The sequence below is a fragment of the Sceloporus undulatus genome, chromosome 6 (genome assembly GCF_019175285.1).
Source record: "Sceloporus undulatus isolate JIND9_A2432 ecotype Alabama chromosome 6, SceUnd_v1.1, whole genome shotgun sequence".
Classification (NCBI taxonomy): Eukaryota; Metazoa; Chordata; class Lepidosauria; order Squamata; family Phrynosomatidae; genus Sceloporus; species Sceloporus undulatus.
The window spans coordinates 81,545,187-81,560,550 of NC_056527.1; the positions used below are offsets into that span (position 1 = coordinate 81,545,187).

At 42.2% G+C, this 15,364-nt stretch overlaps 1 protein-coding gene across 1 annotated transcript in view; it reads left to right on the plus strand.

Annotated features, from left to right (window-relative positions):
- Positions 1-2,729: 2,729 nt before the first annotated feature.
- Positions 2,730-15,364, plus strand: part of CNTNAP1 (contactin associated protein 1) — a 36,213-nt gene continuing 23,578 nt past the window's right edge. The window contains exons 1-8 of the mRNA XM_042473615.1: positions 2,730-2,805; positions 3,823-3,924; positions 4,683-4,876; positions 10,913-11,060; positions 11,473-11,676; positions 12,816-13,000; positions 13,329-13,472; positions 14,932-15,199. Coding sequence (XP_042329549.1) covers positions 2,730-2,805; positions 3,823-3,924; positions 4,683-4,876; positions 10,913-11,060; positions 11,473-11,676; positions 12,816-13,000; positions 13,329-13,472; positions 14,932-15,199 — 1,321 coding nt within the window. The remainder of the gene's footprint in view (positions 2,806-3,822; positions 3,925-4,682; positions 4,877-10,912; positions 11,061-11,472; positions 11,677-12,815; positions 13,001-13,328; positions 13,473-14,931; positions 15,200-15,364) is intronic.

Here is a 15,364-nt window from a genome sequence, read left to right on the forward strand (position 1 = left end):
AGCAGAGCTTTGCACTGGAGGAATAACCCGGTTTGACACCGGCATGTGGCTCTGCTGCCACAACCAGCTCCAATTCCCAGAATTCCATAGCATGGAGCCAGGGCAGTTGAAGCTTTGTCAAACTGGACTATTTCTCCAATGTAAAGCTGTGCTGTCACAACCAACTACAGTTCCCAGAGTTCCGCAGAATGGGGCCAAGGCAGCCAAAGTGGTGTTAAACCGGTTTATTTATTCAGTGTGGATTCAGAGAGCCTTCTTTCCAGTTTCTTTGGGGGGGGGGGGGTGCTGGGAACTGGATTGGCAAGGAAAGCTTCTGAGAGGAGACACAGTGGCCCCCTTCATCCTTTCTTGGGCTCTGCTCAGTTGTGGGAACGTAGGCCTCAGACTTCCCAAACGCCCGCCTTCAAAGGGCCCACACTTCCCACAAGGAATGATGGTCAGTAACATCCAAACAATGCTACCATTATTGGGACAACCAAGATGCACGATAACATGTTGTAAGCTTTTGAAGTCACGCCGGCTTCTTCATCAGGAAAACAGGAGAAAGGAATGGAAGATGTTAATCGTAGGCCTGCAATTTCAGTGACTTCCATTTCTTTCACCTGTTTGCCTGATGAAGACGCCAGTGTGACTTTGAAAGCTTATAACATGTAATTGTGCATTTTGGTTGGTCCAAAAAAGGTAGCACGGTTTGGATGTTATTGAATTTGCTATATGGCTACCCCTAAATGTTTTTTGAAGGAAGGAAGGGCTTGCTTGCTTGGACCTGTGGCGGTGGTGAACCCAAACCAAAGGCCACCTTATTACTCTGCCCTCACCATGGGCAGCTAGGCTTGTGTCTCCCTTTAGCATCTCACATACAGAGTGGAAGTAGACATTGCAAGCAAGATGTTTATTTCCATGCCATCCAGCTTTTCCCTCCAAAGTCTCAAGTCAGAGAGATCTATAGAGTGGGGCTGCATCTACACTGGAGAAATAAAGCGGTTTGACACTGCTTTAACCACCACGACTCAAGGCTATGGAATTCTGGGAATGGTCATTTGTTGTGGCCCCTATGAGCCGTGGCGGTTAAAGTGGTATCAAACCACATTATTTCTCCATAGTGGATGCAGCCAAGGAGGGTTTGGGGGCCTATCTTTCCACCAGAAGGCTCCCGCCTAAACAGTCAGGTTATATGATGACCAGACATCCTCCTTTTCCAGGGCCTGCCCTCCATTTCAACCTTCTGCCCAGGAGGAATCCCTAAATGCCTTCCCTTTGAAGCATGACTAAGAGGCATGGATTTACATTTATATGCAGGGTGACCAGATGTCCCCCTGTTCCAGGACACAGCCTCCATTTCAGCCTTCTGCCCAGGAGGAATTTCAAAACATCCTCCATTTTGAGCATGACTGAGAATGCCTTGTTTTCCTTTGCAGCTGTGACATCTGATTACCCTGCTTCCATGCCCACCTTCGCCCTCCATCATCATTAACCCAGGCGGTCTGTGTGGCTCTGAACTCTGCACATGTTCATGGAAGAGCACTCTACACATGTGCAGAGGCAGTGGCCCTGGAGGTTCAACATAACCCTAGCATTTAGGAGCATGGGAAGCTCAGGGTGACCAGATGTTCTCCTTTTCCTGGACCTGCCCTCCATTTTGGCCTTCTGTCCAAGAGGAATTCCAAAACCTCCATTTTGAGCATGACTTAGAAGCATGGATTTGTATTTCTATGAGTGTTTTTAGATTTTTATTTCACAGTATCCTCCATTTTGCAGTGCCTTATCCTCCTTTGCAGTTAGGACATCTGGACATCTGAGGAGAAGAGGGTCAGAGGCACCTACTGTTTGTTTGTTTGTTTTGCTGGAATGGAGGACTGAGGAGGCCTCCTGCCTCTGCCCTTGAGTTGCTGGGTCTCCCATTGAATGCTGAGGTAACCTGGGAGCACCCCACTCTCCCAAAGTAACCTCCTTTGCTGCCGGCCACTTTGTTCTGCTGTCTCATTGCTAGGCCCTGCCAAGGACGTGTGAGGGTTCCCCCCATCTTTGCTCTCCAGAAGATAACAAGGCAGGAACTGAGCCTGCAAGGGCGTGTCACAGCCACTCTCTGCAGTGGAAAGGCGGTGGGAGGAATACACATACACAAACGCACACAACCTGAAGGAAAGGAGGGAAGGAAGGGAGGGAGCCATGGATGGCACTGTTATTAAGGCAATGCATATTCCATACTTCGTGGCGGGGTTCCTTATGCTGAAAGATTATACCCATGTAATAACTGGGATGTAGAGTCTATGATCCATACTTTATTGCACTGTAGTCTTTATAACCAGGTTCAACAAGCCAAAATCTATCCGTTATTAAGTGAGATAAAAGGAAGATCAGACCTTTTTTTTTTATGTAATGCCCGAATGTGACTGACTCTTGCAGTTGCCAAATTTCTCTCTTAGGCAGCAAGAACTCTCTTATGTATATAGGGACAGTCAGAGTTGAGCAACTTCCATGATTCTTTCATAAGTGTGGGGGATTTTATTTCGGGAAGATTGATGACATGTATATTTTGACAATGTTTAAACTTTGGGTCTATGGACTGTAATAAGTTATGTTACTAAGCAGCCCTGTAGTTTTGCAGCCCCAAAGGGCTGAGGGTGCCACCTGCCTGAGAAGAGCTGAGCATATGAAATCCTAGGGTAGAGTGGGGGGGGGGGCTATGGTGGTAGGGAAACAGGTATATCTGTAGCTGTTGAGAGAAAATGGAGAGCCCAGGGCCACCTTATTTTCAAGGTTCAGCCCAGGAGCTTGGATTCAGTGATGGAGATGAGTTTGTGGGCAAGTGTGGGCTCTGAGTGTGGGATTGCTGCCTGGGGATTGCTGAGCATATGAAATCCTGGGGCAGAGTCGAGGGGAATGGTGGTAGGGAAAAGGGTATAATTGTGGCTTTTGAGAGAAAATGGTAAGCCCAGGGCTGCCTTATTTTCAAGGTTCAGCCCAGGGGCTTGGGTTCAGTGATGGAGATGAGTTTATACTCAGAGCATATGTGGGGTGCCTGGGATGAGTGTGCCACCTGCCTGGGGAGAGCTGAGCATATGAAATTCTGGGGTAGAGTCAAAGGCTATGTTGTATGGAGATGTTTATATTTGTGGCTGTGGAGAGAAAACGGAGAGCCCAGGGCTGCCTTATTTTGAAGATTTAACCCAGAAGGTTGGGGTCAGTGATGGAGTTGAGCCTTTCCTCAGAGCATATGTGGGATGCCTGGGATGAGTGTGCCACCTGCCTGGGGAGAGCCAAGCATATGAAATCCTGGGGTAGAGTGATGGTAATGAAATTGGTATATTTGTGTCTATTGAGAGAAAACGGAAAGCCCGGGGCCATCTTATTTTCAAGGTTCAGTCCAAGAGCCTGATTTCAGTGATGAAGATGAGTTTATCCTCAGAGCATGCATGGGGTACTTTTGGTTGCTGGTTAACCACAGACATGTGGCATTTGCAGATTGCAGAGCCAGAGGTGATTTGCTTCCAAATGTGCACCTAAACATGAGTCCCTGTCACAGTGCTTTGGTTGTGGGTTGGCTGGAACAAATTATGTTTTGAGACTACAGACTGGAATTTTTTTTTACTTGTTTGGACTACAATTTGCAGAAGACTGAAAGAAGCTTGTGAAGACGCCCTCTCCCAGTTTTTTGGATTACAATTCCCAGCATCCCCTAGGCAGCATGGCCATGTCCAAAAAAGAACATTTCCCCCTCTTTCATTTTAGTGGCCAAGGGGACTGGGGAATTCTGGATGTTGTAGAGCAAAATACATTTTCTGGTGCCTCCTCTTCACACTTTTCCTCCTGCTGTTCCAGGGCATTGTGATTATGAACTGGTTGGCCCCCTCTACACGTGGAATCTCGCCTCATCCTCTCGATCCAACATCTTCCGTGCTGCCACTTTCGCTCGGATTTATGGTGAGTTCAGTAAGAAGGAGCAACCCTCATCCCACATGCTCTTTTTCTGGCCCAGTAGCATTAGCATACATAAGCCTAAACCAGTGACCTATTTAGCTCTGTTGGTTGTCTTCCAAAAGTGGCCACTTGCCCTGAGGAGGTTCACAAGCAAAGCTTCATAGTGGAATCTGTCCCTTTGTAGTTATTTTTTACTATGTTCCCCGGGTCAGAATTACTCATGGTCTTTAAATGCTGACCCACTGATCTCCTGCAGATTTAGTGTTTTGAGTTTTAGGGAGAAAAAAAATTTATAGGCTAAGCATGCACAGTGTGAATATTTGGCTTAAACTGGTATATGCAGATAGAAGAATTGATGCAAGCTAGGATCCTATTGTAGGGTTTGGTGTTTGCTCTGACTTTAGTTGATGGAGTGAGACTAATCTGTGGTTGTTCTGGGGTAGCAGAACCTGCACAGGCGTGCCCTAAGGCATGACAGAGAGCTATTGACCACAACTTATGTATTTTGGTTCTGAAAGCAGTGGTGACTGGTGCAAGTGAGAAAGGTAAATCTACCCTGCATTATACATAAGCTATCCAAGGTACTGAACCCTTTCCTCCAAATAGGTTCCACACCTTGGATACTTCCCTTCAAGTTCAGACTGAAACTCAGGACAGATTTACCGGCCTATTAACATGGAAACCACCAGCTGCCACTGTCTGGAAGGTACTGAAAGTGATGTTTTCTCTTGTTTCTGTCCTCTCCGCCCTTTCTTGTGCAGGTGCTGGTGGCTGGTCCCCTGATCCCAATGACAAGCAGCCCTGGCTTCAGATTGACCTGACAAAGAAAGCCCATATCAAAAGCATTGCCACCCAGGGCACCTTCAATAGCTACAATTGGGTGACGCGGTACATCGTCCTCTATGGGGACCATCCCAGTAACTGGAAGCCTTATTTTCAACAAGGGAGCAATTGGGTAAGAGCGTAATTGTTGGCTGGCATCCTGTTGGTTACATACAAAGGTGTAAATCCAATTTGCACCTGTGTATGTATTATTTATGGGTTGCACAGATAATCAAATCCAACTGTCCATCCACTCTTGACTCTTTGAGCAAGGTGTAAAGAAGTATCTTTTTTCCTCCCTGAGCTCTTACATTGCCACTCCTGGGGCTGGGGCACCTCTCTACTGCTGTTTGGTGGATAATGTAGGGTAGGTGGGGAATAGGCAGTCAGGTAATGGCTGGCAGTGGCCACAGGACAATAAAGACATCATCCTGGGGGTCCTCCAGGGGTCCAGGAAAGTGACATGGCTTTCCTATGGCTGGTTGCTGAAATACAGTCAGCTGTTCCCTCCGCCTAGTATCTCATTGCCACCAAATGGCTGGTGTGTGTGTGTGTCTGTGTCCATCCGATCATCTGGGGAGACAAAGCCTCAAGGAGGGGAGAAGATACTGAATTACAGAACTCTACACTGTGCCAGTGAGATGCAATATCTTGCCATTTGCTCTCACACAAGGAAGGAGGTGGTAGTGCTAGCTTTATCTGACACTCCTAAGGCCTTCCACAGACATATGACCATTTCAGAAGAACTGGATACATTTGTGATTTCCATGCTTTTGTAGTCAAGCACTGTTTTATTTCGATGAGAAATATACACTGTGAACAATCTTTTGGCTCTTCAGGTGTTTTGGATTATAGCTCCCACAACCTTTTCCCATTGGCCATGCCACTTGGGTGTTTCTGGGAGCTGAAGTCCAAAACATCTGGAGGGTCCAGTATTTTCAATCCCAGTGTAAGTGAACTGTGAGCCTAACCTTGAACCGATTCCCATAAAATGTGTCCCACTTCTCAGTAACATGAGATAATGCAGATGTGTATGATGTCCACAATATGTGATGATTCAAATATGCAGAAAAGGTATGTAGATTTTTAATGAAAATTATTGATTGCAATTTAAATTTGTAATCAGTCCCTTCACATTTTAATTCAGACTAATAAGGATCTCAAGGTGGCTTGCAACAGTAATTATCATACATACAATTAGTCAAGATCTTTCACTTGAAAAATATAATGAAATTAAGAAATCAGTAAAAACAGAGGGACAGAGATTTAGCAGCATTATAAACTGTAATCAGATGATTGAACAGTAGTGTAAAGAGTGTGCAGAAATACATGGGATCATAATATGGAATTCAAGCAAAATACCCCATTTAGCCCTTTTGCCTGTTAATCTGAGTTGTATATCCCACTACAGTTCTTGCAAGCCATGTACGTGCAAGATCATTAAGCATGGTATGTTCAGGAACAATGATCAAAATAGAGGAAAGAATTAGAAAATATGGAGTCCCAAATATTAGTAATGTTGAATGCCTGAAACTAGATGAATAGACCTATATAATAACATAAAAATACTGTTTAATACTTTAATGAGTAGTAGAAGCATCTAGAAGTCTTTATGAACAGGTATTTTGTTTAAAAAAAACTCAGCATAAATTGGTAATAGTGCGTGGGTTTGTTGTAATTTCATAATCTTTTTTAGCATAAACATAAGTATCACCTGCTGAAGAATTTTAAAAGTCTATGTAACAAATTTATTTTACTACTTATAGAAAAAGAGACTCAAGTAAAAAAACAACCATAAGTGTTTGTGCCTGGAGAGATAAAACAGCACATTTTAGAAATAATAGATACTCATGCCAACATCTATGTTGTGTTATGTGGTCTTTGCAGGTTAGCTTTGAATGACGTTCAGTAAGATATTAAAATGCAAAATGCGAACAGTTTTATTTGTAGATCCGGAGTGGGGAAAGTATGACCCTAAATATTTTAGCCCTCTGCAGCCCTTGACCTTTCCAGACTGCACTGTTTCTGGCGAAAGAAAATGGGTTGAATAGCCATAGAGGCCTCCTTTTAAACAGGTTACAGGGAACCCTGAAATATTTGCCCTTTTAAAAAAATCAGTTTTCCTGAACCATAGTTGGACTTCTGGTTGCTTCCAGATTAGGGCGGGCGGCATTTGGGCAGCCCACATAGCCCTTGTAAGATTTCACAGCCCCCATTCCCAACCTACAGCAGTTCTAATGCTTCTGTAGATTATATTTTTATAGCCATATCATGAAAAGCAATATCAACAATCTAAGATAGCGGATGAAACCATACTACTATAAGAAACCATCACAGACATGGAACAGTTAGAAGATCAAAGAAGAAAGTGCAAAGATGAGCTTAATGCTGAACATAAAGAAAACAAAATGATGACCATGGAGGACCTACATACATTCAACTTAGACAATGAGGAAATTGAAATAGTAAAAGAATTCCCGTACCTTGGATCAAACATCAATCAGAATGGAGACTATAGTCAAGAAATCAGAAGAAGACTAGGAATGGGAGGGGCAGACATGAAAGAACAAGAAAAGATCCCAAAGAGTAAAGATATACAACTGAACACTAAAGTCAGAATCATCCAAGCCATTGTATTCCCCCCATCATGATGTATGGATGTGAGAGCTGGACAATGAAGAATGCAGATAAGAGGAAAATAAATTTATCTGAGAAGTGGTGCTGGAGAAGGATATCATGGACAACAAAAAAGACAAGCAAATGGGTCCTTGAACAGATCAACCCTGAAATCTCCCAGGAAGCCCAGATTATCAAACTGAAGCTGTCATACTTTGGCCACATCATGAGAAGGCATGACTCATTAGAAAAGATAATAATGCTAGTGAAGGTGGAGGGTAGTAGAAAGAGAAGACCACATGCTGGATGGCTAGAGTCAATTAGGGGTCATGAGTATGGTCCCAAACAGACAGGCCAAAATAAAGCTGCTTCGGGTCACTTTGGAGGTATGCTGTTTAAATGATGCATGTGTTCTAAGAGTCCAGAAGCTGCACCAAAGCCACACTCCAGTCCTTAGGACTGAAGCGTGGCTTCCAACCAGGACGCATGCATCATTTAAACAGCATACCTCCAAAGTGACCCGAAGCAGCTTTATTTTGGCCTGTCTGTTTGGGCCCTACATTACAGGGCCTAAGCAGAGCAGCAGAGAAGAGAGATCTTGGAGATGTCTCCTATACAAGGTCAGGGTCGACTTGATGGAGTTAATAACAACAAAAACAAGCCATAAGATCAGAGTTTGAGAAAGGAAAAGAGGAGTCAAATCCTTGGTCCATCTAGCTGAATACTGTCAACTGACCAGAGGCAGCTCTCTAGGATTTTAGGCAGAGCTCTTTTCTAGTCCTGCCTGCAGATCCCTGAACTTACTTAGTGTTTTTTTCATCCAAGTATCAACCAGCCTAATATTACCGGTAGCTTCCCAAATCTGATGGAATCAAGTATGTGGATATACTGTTTGGGGGATTCTGGGAGTTGTAGTCCAAAATAGTCACTCTTCCAAGCTTTACCTAGAGTGTAACGACTAGCATCAGACTCAGCCCTCTCATAGCATTTTTTTAATGTGCCATGTTGCAAAGTTACATGATAACTGCTCTACCAGATATAACAAGGCAGAAGAGACCTTTGAAGAGACTTGAGTCTTGCTGGGTGGATTTTTAGCAGTGAGAGAAGGGCCTTATAATGGCTGGAAGATGGGTCCTCACTGGTTTAATTTGCTTGACCCTCTTCCTGTCAAAACACATTAGACAAAGCAAATTAATTTTGTAGCATTCCTTTCCTGTAGCAATTGTTAATACAAAATTGAAAACATGCTATATCAGAAATTGTGGTTGGTCATACTCCCCAAAATGCTCTTTCTTTTTCAGATGCTCAGAACTAAGGATTCTTTTTTCAAGAAATGACACAAGGATTTAAGCACCTTTATCTGGCAGAAAAAAAGACCTAGGATAAGGCTTAAAGTAATGAAAGACTCTATAGAAAGGGGAGGGCTTGGAGTCCCAAATCTAAAACTATTTCAAAGCATCTTGTTTCACGTGGCTTAGAGAATGGATCTTACTTGAAAACAATGAACTTTTAGAATTAGAAAGCGATGGCCTCCTCTTTGGTTGGCACGCCTATCTTGGGTATGATAAAGTGAAGGCCAATAAGGAATTTAACACACATTGCATTAGGTGATCATTACTGAGGATTTGGAACAAGTACAAATTCAGAGTTATGCCCAAAATACCCCCTGTTTCTGCTATAAGAGGCTATCCAACGGATTGAAATAAGGCAAACTACAAATTGGTTAACATATGCGAAACTTGGACATGTAAATTTGTTAGACAGTACTGGATGAAGATTCAGGATATTACTAACTCAATTATTGGAGGAAAGCTACCATTCCGACCTGAAACTTTCTTATTAAATATGTGGGAAGAGGAACTGGATAAAGATTTTGGGAAGATCCTTTTTGTATCTAATTACAAGGCAAACACTAGCTCAAAAATGAAAAGAAAAAGCAATGCCGAGTATAAAAAGATTGGTTAATTAAAATTTATGACGCTATTGAAATGGATGAATTAACGGAATTTCTAAGATATAAAATGATAAATAAGAAAGAAAAAGAATGGATCAAAACACTAGAATATCTGGATGAATGGGGGAAAATAGCCTCACTTAGCTTCCAAGATACAGTCTACGTTAAAAAGGAGAGGGTATACATCTGGATAGAAGCTATTGCTAAAAATCGATTTGAAGATATTTGCAGGAATCTAATCAGAAATAAAGAAGGTTTCCTAGTATATTTTTTTCTTTCTCTTCTTTCCTTTTCATTTATCTTCATTAGTACTTATTTCGATAAAAACAAAACTATTTTATCTACAGGACTAATAGTGAATTACTAGAAAATGTCAAGTATAATATAAAATAGGCTTAAGAGATCACACATAAGCAGTAATTGTAGATAATTTATTAGAATAAATCTAGACATATATAGATATACACAAATAAAGCACAAATTGGAAGCAAACTTTTCTTTTCTTTTTTCTTTTTTCTTTTCTCCGCTCCGACATTGAAACAGAGATATTTGTGGGAAATAGGAACAAGAGGGTCATTACTAAGCAAAACTAAATCCAGAGAGGATGGGAAAGAAGCCAGGAACGAATGATATGAAGAGGATGAAAGTATAAGATGCAAGAAAATAGGGTTCTTGTTAGCAGGGTAAGGAGGTTAAATAAGCAGAAGAGGGTGAGAGTAAGTATATAAGAGTGAGAGAAGGATGTTTAAGGAAGGAAAGTTATAAAAGAAGGCCAACTGAGGATTGAAGAGATGATGAAAAGGAAGGAAGGAACTGAAAAGGGAGATAAGGAAAGACGAGGATGAATGAGAAAGGAGAGATTGGAAGAATTTGGAAAGGAGAAAGAAACTTGGAAGGAAGGTATTAAAAGAGGGAAGTGTTGGAATGAAGTTAACAAGAAACATGGAAATAATGGGCGCAAAGTTGTATATACAAAATTAACTTTGCTTTTTCTCTCTTTATCCTCAAACCCTCTTATAGATATTAATGCATACTGCTCAGTGTAAAAATTAATAGAATTCGTGTATATTGCAAAATAAGTGGGATTTAATGCTTAACTGATGTAACTGTATTTGTAATGACGATCTGATGAAGGAATGATGTATACGTATATGCTTTGAGTTTATGTTTTTATTTTATGTTTTTATTTTTAATTATTTTTTAAACAATTGTGGTTTACTTTGTTGACTGAGAATATAAGGAGCTGCCTCATACTGTGACTGTTTAGTGTAGCTCTCTATTGCTTCTTATGATCAATGACAGGTCTCCCAGGTCCTGGGAACTGACCTTTTCCATCCTTTACAACCTGAGTTCCTTATAGTGGGTATGACAGGGATCGAATCTGGGACTTTCAATGTGGAAATACCCATTCTCTTTTACTGATGTGTTGCACTCCATTGTTTCTTCTCCCTGGCTGGCTCATGGTCCTTCCCTTTTGCTCCTAGTTCTGAAATCTAGGATGTGCATATTTGTGTGGAAACAATGAGTCAATAGCTCTTCATGCTGGTAATCTGAGTAGTATCTCTTCAGAGCTTGCTTTTCTCTTGCTTTCTTGTGTAGACATTTTTTGGCAACGTGAATGCAAGTGGTGTAGTCCGTCATGAGCTGCATTACCCCATCTTGGCTCGCTACCTCCGCATTATTCCTGTGGCTTGGAATCCACAAGGGAATATTGGTTTACGCGTGGGGCTTTATGGCTGCTATTACCGTAAGTGATTTGGCTGCTAGTCTTAACTTCCCAGTTTAAGAAAAACACACCTGGAGCACAGAACTGTTTCATTTTTTCCATATTAGACTGGTGGAGAACAGAGGATGTTTTTCATTTTTCACCTCAGTAGTGATGCCAGATAAGGAGTGGGGTGGGTTCCATGTCAGTGGGGCAGAGAATCTGCACTGGTTTACAGTCTGAACTGTAATTACTTGTAATGTAATTGTAACTTCCAGTGTTGCACTGGAACTTGGGGAACATCCAGCGTTTCACTGACATGGAAGTGTTCACTGGATATACTGTATTTAGGATAGATGGTCCTTAAACAGTTTCATTGCACAGGAAGAGAAAAAAGGATAGGAGAGTACTTACAATAACCACACACCTGTTCTTTCTTCCCTCTTCTCTGCAGAGTCTGATATCTTATATTTTGATGGTGATGACGCCATTGCATACAGGTTCCGCACCAAAACCATCCGTACTACCCAAGACGTACTCGGGTTCAACTTCAAGACAATGGAGCGTGAAGGCCTCCTAATGTATGGGGCAGGGGCCCAGGGAGACTACATCCGTGTGGAACTGCATCAGGCCCAGCTGGTTCTTAGCATGAGTCTTGGTGAGGCTGGGAGGAAGAATTATACACTAACTAGCCACTCAGACAATAGTTTGGTATTCAAAGGAGGAGAGTCACAATTTGGTTGTGTGAGAATCAAGCAGATTGCTAAAGCAGAAAGCACACCTGGAATAGGCAATGTGCAATTTGGAGCCACGTGTGGCCTTGGTGGGTCTTTTTGTGGCCTGCAGCACCCCTGTTCTTCCCAAATTGCAATTCTTTGGATCAGGAGTGGCATTTTACCTTTTAAATAGATGGCAGGTCATCCTGTGTTGTTTGATTTTTTAAAAACCTGTGTTGTTCTTTTCAATTTTGGGTTGTCCATAAAATCTCTGAAAGTTTCTGGTCTGGAAAATTGGCCCCTGGTCCCACCACATTTACATATTTCTTCTGTAATCCTACATCGAAGCCTCCAAATAGCAAGTGTACCCCATTGAAAGATATAGCCGTGTTATTCTGTAGAATGAGTATGTGATTGGCAGCATGAGCTTTTGCAGACTTCAGCCTGCTTCCTCAGATGTAGAAAGTAGTCTAAAAGGTGCTACAAGATCTTTCCATGTACTAAGTGTACTTCATGTTTAACCTGCAGATAGCTCCATTTTATTCCCATTTTATGTATAAATTCAAATGGGAAAGGTGTTTTGGCATACCTGTCTGTTCTTCCCTCAAACTCTCTGCTGGGTGAAGCATTAAAGAATGGAGAAAGATGTTCATTAAACAACATTCTGCCCAAAGAGCATGAAGAGAATATGGTCATGGTGGTAGTGATGATGGAGTGCCTTCTGCTTTCTCTCCTATTGTTTGGGCAGAGTGGATTTCTAGGGAGTCAACATTATCTGAAGCATTTCTTCTACTAATGTTTGATTCACTAGAAAATCTGAACGATTCTCAACTTACTGCTATGTGTTCATAATTTTCCAGCATATTTGATTTCCAATGTTGGGGGGAAATTCAGTTATCTATGGGAATAGACAATTCCAACCTGCATTCATATACTAGTTTACTGAAGCACATTTGCTAGGCCAAAGGCAAAGTCACATTTTGAAGATGGGATAAGCATTTTCCCCAAAAGGTTGACTTTCCTTTGCTTTTCTGTTGACACTGTCTTCCAACAACATGTTGACACATGTCTCTCCCCCCAGGCAACAGCTCACTCAACACCAGCGGAGGAGAGACAAAGATGAAACTAGGAAGCCTTTTGGATGACCAACACTGGCACCAATTTCGTCTTGAACGCTACAGACAGTTTGTCAACTTCAGCCTGGATGGGGAAGTCTTACGCTTCCGTCTAAATGGGGCATTTGAACAACTTGACTTGGACAAAGAGGTAATGTGTCAGTGTGGTGGGAAATTACTTGAAAGGTCTACAGGCAGAGCTTGGAAAAATTACTTTTTTGTATTACAAGTCCCAGAATCCCTGTGCTAGGCCAATTTACAAGTTATATATGTTATGACCTGGTGAAGGATTTGAAATTTCGTAAGCTTAGATCAAATGTTCCTCGCCTTTTTCTCACGGAGCTGATGATTGCTTAGACCTTACAGTGATCCCCAGCTCTAGATCCCTTCTTCCATTGGCTGAGCCTGGACTATGTCTGGGCATTGAGAAGTCACGTGCCCTTAGCTGAGGTGCTGCCTTCTTGTTCTGGCTTTTGCAGATCTTCTTTGGAGGTGTGATGAACCATGAAAAACATCGCCTTGCCTATCAGCAGAACTTTCGTGGCTGCATGGAAAACATAGTCTACAATCTGGTCTATATAAGCACCATGGCAAAACTCCGCAAACCTGCTATCCGAGTTGAGGTGAGAAATGAATGTGGTATTTGACTTGGATTTACAGTGGTTGAGCAGTGATCCTGTCTAGGAACACTTGCTTGTGCTGTAGGTGTGCTCCAGAGTACTTCCCAGTTAATGCTGAATTTTGCAGAGGCTAGGTGAAAATAACTTGCAGGAGTATCCATGCAAGATTTGGAGGGCTTGCAGTGATTCAGCTTCAGCGCCATCATTGACCGTGGCAGCCTCTCCATTCTTGTTACTTTTCTGCTCATATATATATGGAAGCACAAAATGTCCAAGTGGGAGGATTCCAACACAATCTGCTTTAAGTCAAGGATGGTAACTCTGGATCTCCAGATATTTTTGAGTTATAACTCACAGCATTCCTTTCCATTAGCTATGCTCTCTGGGACTGATGGCAGTTGTAGGCCAAAAAATATCTGGACGGTCACAGTTGTTCTTCCTGGTGTAAAGGTAGTACTTTAACTTGGTAAGGAAGGAGGAACAAAAACGATAGTTGTGGATGACTTACCACACATACATAGAAAAGCAGCAAAAAGCTGATTTTTTTTCATCAATAAGTATTTTTCTCTTCTCCCTCTGTGAGACTGTGATAATTTTATTATTTTATTTAAACATGTTTTTACTTCATTCTTCATCTGATGAGTTGCTGAGCACTCTGTGTGTGTTCAGTAAAAATAAGGCAGTGTGCCTGCAGACTTACAAATGCAAGGAAGGAAGGGATGAGAAAGGAAGGGAGAATGCAAACTCAGGCACTAATTCTTAAACATTAATAGTACCGTAGTTCTTATAGTGACTGTTATAGTTTTACACTTAATACTAGGAAACAAGGTTGCTGTTCCTTAAATGGATTCAGTTCAGGGAAAGGAGGAATCTGAAGGAGGAGCAGATTTTTCAACAGAGTTGATGGGATAATCTGTTTCCCATCTTTCTCTGTTGCATCTTGATAAAAATGCATGCTTCTTAATCCCAGTTGGGTGAGGAGCTTCACATGGCTTGTTTTTAAACAAAAGTATATGTTTTTATTTACTTAAGAAGCCATATTTTATTGGGTTCTTCTGGGAATCCCTGATAGGTCAAAGAGATATTGAAGGAATCCTTGGTAAGGTAAAGGGATATCAAAGTGCACGGCAAGCCCCTGGAAATATTTTTGGCCTTCTCCATTTCTGACCTGTTGTTGCAGTTTCACCAGGCTTTACCCAGATGTTCTGAAGCTTGCACCCATAGCCATGGCAATTAAATGCCTCGTCCCATCCCTTAGAGACTTACAAGAGATAGTGTTTTGTGCCTGGTTACAAATTCAGCCATTGCACAGTCCATCTGTGGGAGCATAGAATGCACTTGGCCCTGTTATTGATGGAGAGTTGGTTTGGTTCCTACTCCCTTCTTTCTTTTCATTTACACTGGATGTTGCTTCATCTCCTCTGTGAGGGAATTTTCTTCACTGACTCATTCTTTGTTTCAGGGGCATGTGGGCTTTTTCTGTCGGGACAACTTCTTGTTCCCCTTCACCTTTGCGGGGGTCAATAACTTCTTGCAAGTGCCAGGGTATCCCCGGCGCAATCAACTGTCGGTCAGCTTCAGCTTTCGTACGTGGGACGTTGTGGGGCTGCTTTTGTATACACCCTTTGCAGATGACCTGGGCTGGCTTGAGATGGTGCTGAGTGATGGACAGATCAATGTAACCATTGCTCAGCCGAAAACAAAAACCAAGAAAGTGGAGTTTGGAGCAGGTAGGATGGCATTGGTTGGGGGTGAAGATATTTAACTTAAATTAACTAAACATTCCATAATGCTGACATGGCTGTTGCCCCAATGGGCTGTGTTGGTTTTCTTGAAGAAGGCGGTGTAATACCATTACTGCATGGGGTGAGTTTGGGCTTGCTCTTTTACCTGCA